Here is a 16,028-nt window from a genome sequence, read left to right as displayed (position 1 = left end):
TGGGCATCTTCAACCACCGCCACCACCCCCATCCACCCTGCTGTAATACAGGATTGGAACTGTGGTGGCTCTGGGAGTTCCATTCCATTTTCTGGAGGGTCCACAGCAGGACAAAACAGCCCCTCTCAGTTTGAGGAAACCCGAAAGCTGAGACAATCCTGGGGTTTCTGATCTGTACAGGGAAAATACCAAGCCGTTGTCACGGACCCAACACACCCAATTGCTGAGAAAAGTTTGTGAGGCAGGGGAAGCCGTGAACCCCTGAGTTTTTAACCTTCTGAGGATTGATTTTTGCTCACTGGATTTTTTTATCATTTGATTATGGTTACTGTAAAGGTTCTTGCAGTTTTCTCCATATTTTGTGTGCCCTACAAGAGATTGCGAGCCCCCTGAGGAAAAGAACTTGGACTTTTTTGGACTTGTCTCTGAAACTTTAACAAACGCATCATAGGTACTCCATTCTGAACAGGGTTCATAACTGATGATGATGATGGAGGCTCTGTAGCTGCCCTGGTTTGGGGGATGTAGTTGATGTAGTGAACTGCAGATGTTGGCCAACCTCTGCTTCTCCTTGCTCACCCCTTCTTCCCTCACCTCTTCCTTTCCCTTCTAGACTGTAAGCTTCTTGTTGGAAGGGAACGTGTCTACCAACTCTGTTGTACTGAATTCTTCCAAACGCTTAGTCCAGTGCTCTGCACACAGGAAGTGCTCAGTAAATACCACTGATTGATTGATTCTCTCCCCTCCCATTTCACTGCATTGGGCAATGTAAAGAAACTCGGTAGAGGGTTTAGTCAGCCCCTGAAGAGGAACTGGCATTCTAGGAGACCTTGGCCAGTTTAACCGTCCCTGGCATTACAACTACAACCATGACATGAACTTGATGATATTTCTCTTTCTCTCGGTCCTCCTTACCAGCCTACTCCACCACCATTGTGTAAGGCAACCCACGTGGCTCCTCTGAATGAGTCGCCCACAAAATTATGCACCGCCATGTCTGGAAAGAAAGAAAAATCCACGTTACTGTAGGACTAGAACTATTAGGTTATAGTGCTTAACCAGCTAATGTCTCTGGGACTCTACTCCTTTTTAGCTTTATTTTTGTGTTTATTCCTGTCCTCATCTTTTGTGTTGCTTTTGGCTTTTTAATGTTTCAGCTTTCATCATCTTCAGTGGTATTAAGTGTTTACAATGTGCTATTCTATTCTAAGCACTTGGGAGAGTACACTCGTGGCCTAGTGGAAAGAGCACAGGCTTGGGAGTCAGAGGTCATGGGTTCTAATCCCAGCCCCGCCACTTGTCAGCTGTGTGACCTTAGGCAAGTTATTTAACTTCTCTGTGCCTTAGTTGCCTCATCTGTAAAATGGGGATGAAGACTGTGAGCCCTATGTGGGACAACCTGATTACCCTGTATCTACCCCAGTGCTTAGACAGTGCTTGGCACATAGTAAGCGCTTAACAAATACCAACATTATTATTACACTACAACAGTGTTGGTAGATGTTCCCTGCCCACAATGAGCTTACAGTCTAGAGGGTGGAGCTTTCCTTGTGTGTCAGTCTCCAGTCTCTCCCTACTCCAGTCCATACTTCACTCTGCTGCCCAAATTATTTTTCTACAAGAATGCTCAGGACACATTTCCCCACTCCTGAAGAAACTCCAGTGGTTGCCCATCCACCTCCATATCAAACAAAAACTTCTTACCATTGGCTTTAAAGCACTCAGTCACCTTGTCCCCTCCAACCTCACCTCGCTACACTCCCACTACAACCAAGCCCACACAATTCGCTCTCCTAATGCTACCCTTCTCACTGTGTCTCCATCTCGTATATCTCGCCACTGACGCCACCGTTCACATCCTGCCTCTGGCCTGAAGTGCCCTCCTTCCTCAAATCTGGCAGACAATTACTCTCCCCCCGCTTCAAAGCCTTATTGAAGGCACATCTCATCCAAGAGGCCTTCCCTGACTAAGCCCCCTTTTCCTCTTCTCTCACTCCCTTTTGCATTGCCCCGACTTGCTCCCTTTGTTCATCTCCCTTCCCAGCCCCGCAGCCCTTGCATACGTATCTGTAATTTCTTTGTTTATATTAATGTCTGTCTCCCCCCTCTCTAGACTGTAAGCTCATTGTGGACAGGGAACGTGTCTGTTTATTGTTGTACTCTCCCAAGCACTTAGTACAGTGCTGTGCACACAGTAAGTGCTCAATAAATACAACTTAATGAATGAATCCTGTCTCCTCCTTTTATTCTGAGATTGTGAGCCCTTTGAGGGCCAGGGACCGCTTCTAATTCCTACACTTTTTATTTCCTTCCTAGTTCTTAGTAGATTGCTATGGACATAGTAAGCACTTATAAATACTATTATGAATATTACTGGGACCCCCTGCTATCGGCCATCAATCAAGCATGTTCCTGCTACAATCAGGAGTCATGCACAGGGATGGAAGTCACTGCATTGACTCCCCAGGTCAACTGGGCTAAATTGCCAGAAAAAAATCATTATCCCCTTTACGTTTAGATTAAAAATAAGTCTGGGAATGCTTCAGTCGCTAAACAGCGGATGGGACATACCCCCTTTCTTTTTGTTTTTGTTTCTTTAAACTACTGTGCTGTTCTGTGGTAGAGCCAATATCTCATTTCTATGTAAAAGTATAGAACCCCCATCTTTAAAGTAATCATTGCTTTTGCTAGAGCTGACTAAAATTAGAACCCACGCAAAGATCTGACCCAGAGTCTGATGGCTGGAAGGGAAGAAGGTATTGATTGCAAGTTGTTGTGGCCCCACTGTAGCATGGCCTAGTGAAAAGAGGCCTAGGAGTCACCACTTTTATTCATTTATTTATGATATTTGTTAAGTGCTTACACTTGCCTGCTGTGTGGCCTTGAACAAGTCACTTAACCTCTCTGAGCCTCAGTTGCCTCATCTGTAAAATGGGGGTAAGATCAATCAATCAATTGTATTTATTGAGCACTTATTGTGTGCAGAGCACTGTACTAAGCGCTTGGGAAGTACAAGTTGGCAACATATAGAGACAGTCCCTACCCAACAGTGGGCTCACAGTCCCTGCTCTCCCTCCCTCTTGGAGGCTGTGTCTGATCTTTTGTCTTTTTTTTTTAATGTATTTGTTATGCACTGTACTAAGTGCTGGGGTAGATACAAGATAATCAGGTTGGACACAGTCCCTGTCCCACATAGGGCTCACAGTCTTAATCCCTGTCTGACTGATGAGGTAACTGAGGCATAGAGAAGTTCAGTGGCTTGCCCAAGGTCACACAGCAGACAAGTGGTGGAGCCAGAATTAGAACCCAGGTCCTTTGTCTCCAAGGCACATGTTCTTTCCAGTAGGTCACGCTGCTTCTCTGATTATCCTGAATCTACCCCCACACTTAGCACAATGCTTGGCAAATAGTAAGCGCTCAATGAGTACCATCATTATTATGGTTGTTGTTATTAAAGTGGTTGCCCTCCCCTCCATGTCCATTGTTATTATCCAGACATGGCACGTGTCTCCTTCGAGAAGCACTCCCTTGACTCTTTGCCCAGCCCTTGGATGCTCCGATGAGGCCTGCAGCTTTATTCAGAACTGTCACCGCTCTGCCACCACCATTCAGCCCCCAGCAGCTATGAGCCTGTGGGATGCCACTGGAAATACAGCATATCTTCTCTGATCTCGATAACAAAATCTTCTCGTTCCCCCTTTGCATCGTCAAAGATGCCTACCCCAGTTCCACACAGCATCCTGTTCAGCTATGAGTTTCAAACAGTGTGGATTATTGGGGAAATTGATTCACTTCAATGTTACTTAGATTAATACTAGTGATATTTCCTCAGTTTAGTTTTATCTTCGTGGACCTGGCATTTTATGGGCACTTACCAGTGCAGTTATTACGGAGCCTGCTTCTCTGCTTTGCATCCTGGAGGTTGATCGCCACAAAACCTTCTAGGCTTAAAGGAAAGAAAACCAAGCCTCGACGCCCCCCTACCTGATTCTCCTCTAGAGAAAGGTGTGGGAGCTTAAGGTGGAGATATGTAGGAACTTTTCTTTCTGCCTTATCCCCTTTTTCTTTTAACCTTTAAAACCTGTAGCCCCAACTCCTTATAGAACATTCGGGCATGCTTATTTCTAAACCCAGGAAATCCAGACATACATTCAAGCACTTAGTATAGTACTCTGTGCACAATAAGCACTCAAAAAATACCACTGATTGATCGATCAATACATTACATGGACAATTTTTTTTCTGCCTTTTATTTCAATAAATACAGTGCCCGACAAAGGGCGATGGCAACTCTGGCTTCAGTCGCCACGATCACGCTGGAGCCCTGCATTGAATGGGGCAGGGTTGGGAGGGTGTCATCTCATTTCTGCATTCTTACCTAGAGCCTAGGTGTGTGGAGGGGAAGGGCGGGGATGCGCTTTGACTCCTAGCTTCGTTAGGGAGCCCTGGCCATATGGAGTCATCTCCCTCCACGTACAAGAGGGGAACAGGGCCCGCTAAGCAGCAGCCTTCAAAATGAGCGTGGTTAGGGATTTTTAAACTTGAATAAGGTAGGATTAAAAACACAACCATTAATGCATTCCAGACAGCCCCACTCACCTGCGCAAAAGGCCGAGCCGTCGTAAATGTTGGAGGTCTCTCTGTAAGGGCTGTCTGTTCCACTCACGTCATGATGATCCCGGCTGAGAACTACAGGGGCCTACAATGGCCGATCAGAAAGAAAGAGCAAACGTCATCATGGCAGAAGATGTGAAATACTAGATGAGGTTACTTGAGTCTGTGAGGTCTCCTTCCCATTTACTATGTGCCAAGCACTGTACTAAGCACCGGGGTAGATACCAGATAATCAGGTCAGACACAGTTCCTAGTCCTCATAGGGCTCACATTCTAGGAGGGAAGGAGAATAGCTATTGAATCCCCATATTACAGATAAGAAAAACTGAGGCACAGAGAAGTGAAACAGTTTGCCCAGAGTCACCCAGGAGGCAAGTGGCGGAGCTGGATTAGAACCCAGGTCCTCTGATTCTCAGGCCCAGGCTCTTCCCCTTAGGCCACACTGCTTCATGAGTAGAACATCGGAAGCAGAGTTCTGGAACAGAAGAAAATCCTGACATCATGTTCCCCCTGGGGCAAAGGGAGGAAAATCAAATGAGTGAGTGGGTGGGTGGGAGAAAATAACAGGAGCTAGTAAGATCTGAAAGGATCAGAATGGGGTAGTGACTCGGAAGAGTTCGTTGGGGCCAGGGCAGCTTGGAGGACTCTGGGGGGAATGGAAGCCAGGACTGAAGAGTAGGGCAGGGTGGAGAAGAGGTAGGGCCAAGTGACGTTTAAATTCCTTGTATTCTGGACAGGGGAGCAGGAGGCATATGGGAGGGGTCACGAGAGGTCCCCACCCTCCCTGCCAGAGCAGACTGGATCTTAACTGTTTTCCCAAGGAGCTCCAACAATTGTTTGTGTTCTTTAGGCAGCCCTGCTCTTGCTGAACAAATTCCCTTTGCCCAGAATCATTTTACTCAAGCAAAAGTGGGTGAGCCTAAAGCCTACCCTCCACAGTAGCCAATGATAATAAGGAGAAAAACTAATCAGCTAATAATGAGTCAGAATTACTGTTCTATCTCTTCACTCCAATCATCTGCAGCCCTCATACATCCTGCACCCCAAATACAGTGACTATCCGTAACTCACCCCGAGTTTAAGATGAGTCCTTAAAAATGGCCTTGGCATTCAGCGATTACCTCTGCTAGACAGTGTTCACCCTTGCAGTGCTATATGTAACACAGCTGTAATTTAAAACAAATATCTCTGTGTAAAATTAAAACTCACTTTAGATTGGGACAACGGGAATGGTCAAGTCGTTGTAAGGAGATCTCTTTGTTAAAGGACCTGAGATAACTGGGTAAGAACACTAATTCTGATGATGTGAAAAACGGGAAGAGACCCCCAAAATTGTGGAGAAGTGGAACCTGACCTGGTTTTTAAAGATACCAAAAATGATTTTTATTTTCTTCTTCAGAATTGTAAATAAAATTGCCAGGAAAATGTTAAAAGGAAAAAAGCAACATGCAAAATGGCATTTGAAATATGGCCAACAGTTATTTTATAAGAAACAGATATGTGGAAGTAGTCACATGCATCCTTGTCCTCATTAACGTGAAATGAACTTGCTTTCTTCAAAAAGTTAAAAAAAGTCAAGATAGGGTACTTCAATAGCTTGCTGTGATGCATCTGATCATTTTAACATGTCTAATTCCTGACTCACTAAAAGGCAAAACATGTATTTCTGTTCATTTCACTCTGTCACATAAATAAATGACCCTAATAATTTCCATTGTGCTGATATAAAGGAAAGCCGAACAGTGCTCCAAACTGTTCAATTTTTTGTCTCTGCAGAACAAAATGATCCATTCTTTTTAAATATTGGTTGGGTTTTTACAGAGGTAGAAAAGAGATGCACACGCATGGAGACCTACCCTCCTCCAACATTATTTTCATGCTAATTGGTACCATGAAGCTAATGTGGCGATCCTCCTATTTGGCAAATTCCTCAAAAGTTGGCCATCTCCTCACTGCCGTATCTAGCCGACCGTACCCTCGATTGCATCCAAACTGCTCTTCCCTTCCCCCTGCCTCTTTTGCTACAGAAAGGGCCTGGGACTTGTAGCCAGGAGACTTAGGAAACAGAGAGCCTCATAGCCTTTTCCCCAGGATTTCCACTTTTGCTACAAAAAGAACTCTTAGTCTCCCTGAAACTGTGCTCCTGCCACTTCCAAGCTGTTCCCATCGCTGCACTGCTGTGGGGGACTCAAGGGGAAGATTTCCCCACCAGTAGGATCATGGAGAATACTCAGCTTTCCTTATGTGTCTTTTGCCAACCGCCCCCACCCCCCACAACTTATTCTTAAATTGTGAGGCCCCAGGGAAACAGGGACTGATCTAATTTTCATCTGTGTATTTTTTCTCAGAGCACACACAGCATGTGCTCAGTAAATACTATTGAATGAATGACTAAGCGGAAACTCCCAGATTGTTATTCATCCCTACTTTCTGCCCACCCACCTGCCTTGAGACCTGCAGTCCTCGCTGCTTTCCAGATAGCCCAGTGCAGCACACAGTGTTGTTGTTGGCCTGCAGGTTCATCAAATCAGTCAATCCATCAGTCAATGCTATTTTTGAGCCCACAGAGCACAGTTGAGCCTCATTAGGATAATGGTGTCCGCATGGGGCAGAGAACAGCTGCAGAATTAGTGGCTGGACCAATGCAGTCTCTCCTACCACCACCATCACTGCCACCATGCTGATTTCTGATGACTGTGGCATCACTCTCCCCGCCACCCAGGTGTCTTGAGGCCAGGGCCCACAGGGCCAGGGGTTCAAGCACAGGAGGGGCTAACTACCCATCTTCCCTCCCAGTGGGATGAAAGATGGAGATAGGATGGAGCCTTCTCTCTGATCTCCCATCCTCGTGTCTCTCCCCACTTCAATCCATACTTCATGCTGCTGCCCAGATTGTCTTTGTCCAGAAACGCTCTGAGCATGTTACTCCCCTCCTCAAAAATCTCCAATGGCTACCAATCAATCTGCGCATCAGGCAGAAACTCCTCACCCTGGGCTTCAAGGCTCTCCATCACCTCGCCCCCTCCTACCTCACCTCCCTTCTCTCCTTCTACAGCCCACCCCGCACCCTCCGCTCCTCTGCCGCTAATCTCCTCACCGTACCTCGTTCTCGCCTGTCCCGCCATTGACCCCAGGCCCACGTCATCCCCCGGGCCTGGAATGCCCTCCCTCTGCCCATCCGCCAAGCTAGCTCTCTTCCTCCCTTCAAGGCCCTACTGAGAGTTCACCTCCTCCAGGAGGCCTTCCCAGACTGAGCCCCTTCCTTCCTCTCCCCCTCGTCCCCCTCTCCATCCCCCCATCTTACCTCCTTCCCTTCCCCACAGCACCTGTATATATGTATATATGTTTGTACATATTCATTACTCTGTTTATTTATTTATTTATTTTACTTGTACATATCTATTCTATTTATTTTATTTTGTTAGTATGTTTGGTTTTGTTCTCTGTCTCTCCCTTTTAGACTGTGAGCCCCCTGTTGGGTAGGGACTGTCTCTATATGTTGCCAATTTGTACTTCCCAAGCGCTTAGTACAGTGCTCTGCACACAGTAAGCGCTCAATAAATATGATTGATTGATTGATTGAGGTGTCAGCTAGGCCTTTAACCGAACTGATGGTTTCAGGTTCTCAGTCTGACCTAGGTCCCCAGTTCTAATCCACCCATTGACTGCTTCCCCAATGCCAACTGGGCATTGGACTAAGTGTTCAATACAGCACGCTGTACACAGTATGTAGTTGCCCAGTACCCACTCTGTTGCATTGACTAACTGGACCGGCAGTTAAAAAAAAAATTGCTGGGGGTACCAAAATATCCTGGGCTAGCCCTGGGCCTGTGAATCTTGAGTATATTTATCCTTCCCACCTTCAAATGTCCCCTAAAATTCCCTCCTACATTACTGGCTATGCCATCCCAGCATCCTCCTTAGCTCTCATATGTATATGATCCATTTAATACATCATGTTTCATTGCTTGCTTCTGTTTTTTATCACTTTAATCTATGCTCTTACTCTCTCACCTATTGCATATTTAACAATTTGTGAATGCTTGTCTCCCCCAGTAAATTGAAAGTAATTTGCAGGTGGGAAATTGATTGACATTAGAGAGAGCAAATTCAAAATCATGGACCATAGAGAAGCAATTTTATGAGCCTAATGTTTTGGGAAAACCATTTGCAAGCTTTCCCTTACCGCAAGCCAAAGCCAATTCATTTCCAAGCCATTTTCATCCCATTGGTCATAAAAAAAAAGGATACTGAAGCTGAAAAATCCCTGGTTAAAATGCTTAAATCCCACCTGATCCAGATTATGTTGCTGGAGAACACCCATTTCAGACACCATCTGCCTCCTAAAATGGTTGGATTGGTTTTCCACAATGTAGAATGGAACCTCTGTGAATCATCACCGGGGGAACTGCCTACATTGCTGATACCACCACCATCCTCCTTGTCTCACAAGCCCACATGGCCATTGCCTTGACTCATCTTTCTTTCAAGCTACATATTCCATAGCCACCAAATCCTGTTGGTTCTCCTTTCACATCTCTAGAATCCACCTCTTCCTCTCCAACCATTCTGCTCCTATGCTGATCCAAGCACTTATCGTATCCCACCTCAGCTACTGCAGCAGCTTCCTCACTGACCTCTCTGCCTCCCATCTCTCCCCAGTCCATGCAGATCTTGGTGGAAGTAGCTACCCAGATCAATTTTCTAAAAAAGTCATTCTGTGCACATCTCCTCATTCCTCAAATCAATCGATTGTATTTATTGAGCGCTTACTGTGTGCAGAGCACTGTACTAAGCGCTTGGGAAGTACAAGTTGGCAACACATAGAGACGGTCCCTACCCAACAGTGGGCTCACAGTCTAGAACCTCCAATGGTTGCCCATCTATCTCTGCATCAAATAGAAATTCCTCACCATTGCCTTTAAGGCACTCAGTCAACTCTCCTCCTCCTCACCTACTTTGTCTCGCTAATCTCCCATTACAGTCCAGTCTGCACATTTTGCTACTCTAACCCCAGCTTACTCTTTGTGCCTCGCTCTTGTCTATGTCCCCATTGACCTCTTGTTGCCAGATGGATGAGAGGGCAGAGTTGAAGCAGGTGAAGATGAATTTGAGATGAACGAGGTTGGCCTGGTGTCTAGATTTCTAGATTTCTGCCTGCAGTGCTCCACAGCTCATAAGTGGAGGAAGAAGACTGTGGAGGTGAACCAGGGCTGCAGATCAGAGCTATGCATGTGGCTGGACACCCCTTAAGCACTTTGATACTCACCTCAGCCCCACAACACTTATGAACAACTGTTTTTCCTAGTGGTAATTTACTGTAATGTCTGCTTCCCCCTGTAGAGAGTAAGCTCCTTGTGGGTGGGGATCACATCTACCAACTCTGTTGTATTGTACTCTCCCAAACACTTAGCATTCTGCTCACAGTAAGCAGTCAATAAATATGATTGAACTTCAACCTCCTTTAAAAAGACAAGCTTCTCCAGACTGCCAGTGCTGTGGTTAAAACTAGGGTTCAGAATGCATTCCAAGTTGATTAGGATTCAGTAAAGTTTAGAAAAAAGCACAGGCTTTCTCTGCTTCCTGTCTGAGGGTATATTGTGAGTCCAGTCACTTCTAGCCCACTGCTGCTGCCCACAGATTGTGAGCTCCAACCAGTGACCCAGTAGCCCATCAGGACCAGTACGGACCTCCACGTTCCCCTCCTGCCTCATGAAGGATGGAAAAGGGAAGATTTAAAGTGGAAATGTGGGCCAGAACTTTAGAAAATGTAGTCTCCCTGACTGACTGTGACTGCCTGACACAGCTGGGGCTAATGGAAAATATTAATTAGTGCAGCTATCCAAAGGGTGACATTGTCCACTAGAATTGGCCATCATAGGCCTTGACTGTGTTGACCACAACATGAATCTTCCAGTGACTAGCTCGGTGGCATTATTCATACAGTGATTTCCCTTCACCAGACTCTTGATTCCCAGGGTTAACTTTTGAATCCAGTTTCTACAGTAGAAGTAGCCCACCTTAATGTTTCCTTGAGCGATGCCTTGATTAATAGCCATAGCAATGGCCATACGACCCTTTTGATCAGAGTAAAGAATTCGAGCTTGTGAGCCCACCACCTAGAAAGAAACAAAAAAAAAACCCCAAACCAACGTAAGTTTGCTGCATGCAACACCTTTCAGTGTTCAAAGCCAGAGAGGTGTGGGTTGGCGGCGGAGGACACAGATAAATGAACTCACAGATCGTCTCAAAATCTAATATTAGCCATTCTTTAGAGCCTTGTCTCCCAGAATATCTTTGCTCACCTGAGGGGCAAGGACTATGTCTGATCTGATTATCTTGTATTTACCCCAGCACTCAGCACAGTGCTTGACACATAATAAGCACTTAAATACCACTGTTATCGTGAATAATAATGATGATATTTGTTAAGTGCTTACTATGTGCAAAGCACTGTTCTAAGTGTTGGGGAGGTTACAAGGTGATCAGGTTGTCCCACGGGGGGCTCACAGTTTTAATCCCCATTTTACAGATGAGCCAACTGAGGCACGGAGAAGTTAAGTGACTTGCCCAAAGTCACACAGCTGACAGTTGGCGGAGCCGGGATTTGAACCCATGACCTCTGACTCCAAAGCCCGTGCTCTTGATGCTGAGCCACGCTACTTCTCGTGAATGTCACACTGACTAAATGACTGTGCCTTTCCCCTTGGCCTTACCCTCCAATTCATTACTCGAGCATATGAAGGGGGCAGCTAAAACAGTCTGCTGCCACACCAACCCCTTCCCCATTCCTCTCCCCCATCCCTCCCCCACCCCAGAAGAAGTATGCAAGAGTCAAAATTGTCTCAAAGGCACTCCTGACTCGGGAATTAGAGAAACAACCAGCTCAAGGAAATCACAGGGTTCATGGCTTAAGGACTGACTAGTGCATGAGGCCACTGCTATGAAGCTCAGTCTGAAAGATTCTTTGGCAGCCCCACCTCCAGCCCCTGGTAAATGGCTCACAAAGCTACACTCACAGATTTTGGCCAGCAGACTCATGAACTGCACCCCAGTTCAGCCCGTCTCACCCCAAGGTTAGGTGGCCACCCTATTCATCACTGGTAGGTACAATCACTCCAAACTCCTGAGGAGAAAAGCAGTGGATCCTTTCCCACTTGCCCTAGGCTTTGTGCTACGTCACTCCAGCCCCACTTTACACTGCCAACTCGGCTCTTATTGTTTCCCAGACTGTCTGCCCTCATTGAGGGTGCAACACCAAGGGGAAAAGGAGGGCCATTGCCCTTATGAAATTGGCATTAACAGAGCAATAGCCAGGTGAGGAGCCTGGGGATGGTCTCACCATCCCTGAGTTATGAAGGCTTTTTAGCCCTGACCTGAGCCTTGAACTTGACAGTGGATTTGGGGATGAGTCAGGGGACTTTCTTCCTAGATTCTGGGGCTGATCCAGGGGCTCCTCTTCCCCTATCCCAGGAACAGAGCTCAGTGGGGTGTCACAGGTGAGCTCTGCACTTCTCTTGCCTCTGCTGGGCTCCAGGGCAAAAAACTTTTATGCTCCACTGAGCTTTGGCATTGAGCAGGGTCTATTTTCCATCCCATCTGGCTTCAGGTGAAGTTGGTGCCTTTTGGGCCCCAACTGGGTGGTCAAGGGTTGGCAGGGGGCTCAACCCCTATAAGCCACACCTCTTGGAAGAACACCCCAAGTTCACCCCACACACACTCCAAATGAGAAGCAGGCAACCTCATTTCTTCTAAAGGCACTCTCCTCCAGTTCTACCTCCTCATTCCCAGCTTTGCCATAGTTCTTGGGCCCTGACATCATAGCTGAGTTTATTTTGGGGTTTTTTTTTAATGGTATTTGTTATATGCTTACTATGTGCCAGGTACTTTCCTAAAGCGTTGGGGTAGACACAAGATAATCAGGTTGGCACAGTACCTGTCCCACATGGGGCTCACAATCTTAATCCCCATTTTACAGATGAGGCACAGAGGAAGTGAAGTGACTTGCCCAAGGTCACACAGAGGACAAGTGGCAGAAGCAAGATTAGAACCCAGGTCCTTCTGACTCCCAGAACCCTGCTCTACCCACTAGGCCATGCTGCTTCTCATCTGCATCTCCATCTGGAAAAATTCCTATCTCAGATTCAGCAGAATCTAGTACAGCCTAGCCAGTTCTGTACCTAATTAGTCAGGCTTCAAATCCTAGATTTGGGGATGTCGATCTATGGTCACTTTCTCACAGTCCAGCACTTAGAACAGTGTTTGGCACATAGTGAGCACTTAAATACCATAGGTATTAACCACTTACCAGCATATGCTTTCCTGCTTCCCGGATCCAGCGGATATTGTCTATATACTGCTGCTTCACAGAAGCTTTCACTGCAATCAAAAACCAAAACAGAGAGGGATTATGGGTACAGCTCTATCCTCACCCACTCAGTTTATGAGGCTCTGATCATCATCATCATCATCAATCGTATTTATTGAGTGCTTACTGTGTGCAGAGCACTGTACTAAGCGCTTGGGAAGTACAAGTTGGCAACATATAGAGACAGTCCCTACCCAACAGTGGGCTCACAGTCTAAAAGGGGGAGACAGAGAACAAAACCAAACATACTAACAAAATAAAATAAATAGAATAGATATGTACAAGTAAAATAAATAGAGTAACAAATATGTACAAACATATATACATATATACAGGTGCTGTGCGGAAGGGAAGGAGGTAATATGGGGGGGATGGAGAGGGGAACGAGGGGGAGAGGAAGGAAGGGGCTCAGTCTGGGAAGGCCAGGCCTCCTGGAGTAGGTGAGCTCTCAGTAGGGCCTTGAAGGGAGGAAGAGAGCTAGCTTGGCGGATGGGCAGAGGGAGGGCATTCCAGGCTCCATACTCCAGATAATCCTTAGATGTCTCTAAACTCTCAGAACCTGCTTCAGTGACTCATCTTCAAGGATTTTCTGAAATCACATCTCTTCCCTGATTAACCTCTCATCTCCCCACTTTATTTCTCTCCCAACTGCCACTTCCATCCTTCCAAGTCACCTAAGCACTTGGATGCTCACATCCCTCCATAGCACTTACTCATAGCTCTTTTTACTTGATTTCTTTCTCCTACCTGTAATTTATTTAGATAAGCAGCGTGGCTCAGTGGAAAGAGCACGGGCTTTGGAGTCAGAGGTCATGGGTTCAAATCCTGGCTCCACCAATTGTCAGCTGTGTGACTTTAGGCAAATTACTTAACTTCTCTGTGCCTCAGTTACCTCATCTATAAAATGGGGATTAAGACTGTGAGCCCCCGGTGGGACAACCTGATCACCTTGTAACCTCCCCAGCGCTTAGAACAGTGCTTTGCACATAGTAATCATTTAATAAATTCCATCATTAATAAATGCCATTATTATTATTATTATTATTCATTCATTCAATCAATTGTATTTATTGAGCGCTTACTGTGTGCAGAGCACTGTACTAAGTGCTTGGGAAGTACAAGTTGGCAACATATAGAGATGGTCCCTACCCAACAACGGGCTCACAGTCTAGAAGGGGGAGACAGACAACAAAACAAAACATGTGGTCAGGTGTCAAGTCATCAGAATAAATAGAAGTAAAGCTAGATGCACATCATTGACAAAATAAATAGAATAGTAAATATGTACAAGTAAAATAGAGTAATAAATTTGTACAAACATATATACAGGTGGTGTGGGGAGGGGAAGGAGGTAGGGTGGGGGGGATGGGGAGGGGGAGAGGAAAAAGGGGGCTCAGTCGGGGCCTGCCTTCCCCACTATATTATAAGCTTCTTGAAGGCAGGGATCATGTCTTCTAGCTCTACTGTACTCTCCCAACCATTTAGTACAGTACTCAACATAGAGTAAGCCCTCAATAAAGACTATTGTTTGATTTCTTGGATCTGGAAGTTTCTAACAGGCCACAAGCAGCATCAAAAGTTTTCAAGACAATTACCTAGAAGCTGCTTTACGTTAATGATTTTGCTCTGAAGGCACATTCACGCAGATGACTATATGATGCTTTGCAAAGTCAGCACAGAGGTATTTATTCAATCAATCATATTTATTGAGCACTTACTGTGTGCAGAGCACTGTACTAACAGCTTGGGAAAATAAAATATAATAATAAACAGTAACATTCCCTGCCCACAATGAGCTTACAACAGAGGCAGGGGAGACAGAAATCAATACAAATAAATTCATTAATTCATTAATTCAATCGTATTTATTGAGCACTTACTGTGTGCAGAGCACTGTACTTGGGAAGTACAAGTTGGCAACATACAGAGATGGTCCCTACCCAACAACGGGCTCACAGTCTAGAAGAGGGAGACAGACAACAAAACAATACATGTGGACAGGTGTCATCAGAATAAATAGAAGTAAAGCTAGATGCACATCATTAACTTTTAATCACCATTTCAAAAATGAGGAAAATGAGGCACAGAGAAGTGAAGTGCCTTGCCCAAGGTATCACAGCAGAAAATTGGCAGAGTTGGGAATAGAACACAAATCCATCTGACTACCAGGCTCATGGGCTATCCACTAGGTCACATTGTTTCTCAATTCAGTTTATTAGACCAGGTTGTTCCTATCATGTTTTGAGTGGGGTTTTGAGTGGCTGCTTGGTGGAGAGATCTCAAATAAATAAAATTACAAGCATGTACATAAGTGCTGTGGGGCTAGAAGAGGAGAAGAGCAAAGGGAGAAAGTCAGGGGAATGCAGAAGGGAGTGGGAGATGAGGAAAAGTGGGACTTAGTCTGGTTAGGCCTCTTGGAGGAGATGTGCCTTCAATAAGGCTTTGAAGGTGGGGGAGAGTAATTTTCAGATTTGAGGAGGAAGTACGGATGGACAAGAAGGTTGAAAGAGAAGCAGTGTGGCCTAGCGGAAAGAGCGGGCCTGGGAGTCAGAGGACCTGGGTTCTAATGCTGGCTCCATCACTTGCCTGCTGTGTGATTTTAGGCAAGTCACTTAACTTCTCTGGGCCTCAGTCTTCTCATCTGTAAAATGGATAGTAGAGCTTACTCCCTCATATTTAGACTGTGAGGCTCCAAGTGGGACAGGGAGTGCATCCAACCTGAATATCTTGTATCTATCCCAGTGCTTAGTCCGGTGCTTGGCACATACTGAGCATTTAACAAATGTCATTTAAAAAAAAAGGCCAAGGCATGTTTCAGTCAGCCCCAGGGAAACCTTTCACCCAACCAAAGAGTTTTTGTTAAGTGCTTACTATGTGCAAGGCACTGTACTAAGCGCTGGGGTGGATACAAGTAAATCGGGCACGACCCAGTCCCTGTCCCACGTGGGGCTCCCAGTCTCAAATATCATTAAGAAAAAAAAACCCAAAACAACACCCAGAATATACTCCTCTCAGCAAATTCTGATACCTAGACATTTCAGCCTTC

At 45.7% G+C, this 16,028-nt stretch overlaps 1 protein-coding gene across 1 annotated transcript in view; it reads right to left on the bottom strand.

Moving 5' to 3' along the window:
* Positions 1-16,028, bottom strand: part of UROC1 (urocanate hydratase 1) — a 177,938-nt gene that overhangs the window by 11,113 nt on the left and 150,797 nt on the right. Inside the window, exons 16-19 of the mRNA XM_038772226.1 lie at positions 12,923-12,993; positions 10,635-10,733; positions 4,600-4,699; positions 916-997 (exon numbers count right to left, since the gene is read on the bottom strand). Coding sequence (XP_038628154.1) covers positions 916-997; positions 4,600-4,699; positions 10,635-10,733; positions 12,923-12,993 — 352 coding nt within the window. The remainder of the gene's footprint in view (positions 1-915; positions 998-4,599; positions 4,700-10,634; positions 10,734-12,922; positions 12,994-16,028) is intronic.

The sequence above is a fragment of the Tachyglossus aculeatus genome, chromosome X1 (genome assembly GCF_015852505.1).
Source record: "Tachyglossus aculeatus isolate mTacAcu1 chromosome X1, mTacAcu1.pri, whole genome shotgun sequence".
NCBI lineage: Eukaryota > Metazoa > Chordata > Mammalia > Monotremata > Tachyglossidae > Tachyglossus > Tachyglossus aculeatus.
This window is presented reverse-complemented; position numbering and strand designations above follow the sequence as displayed.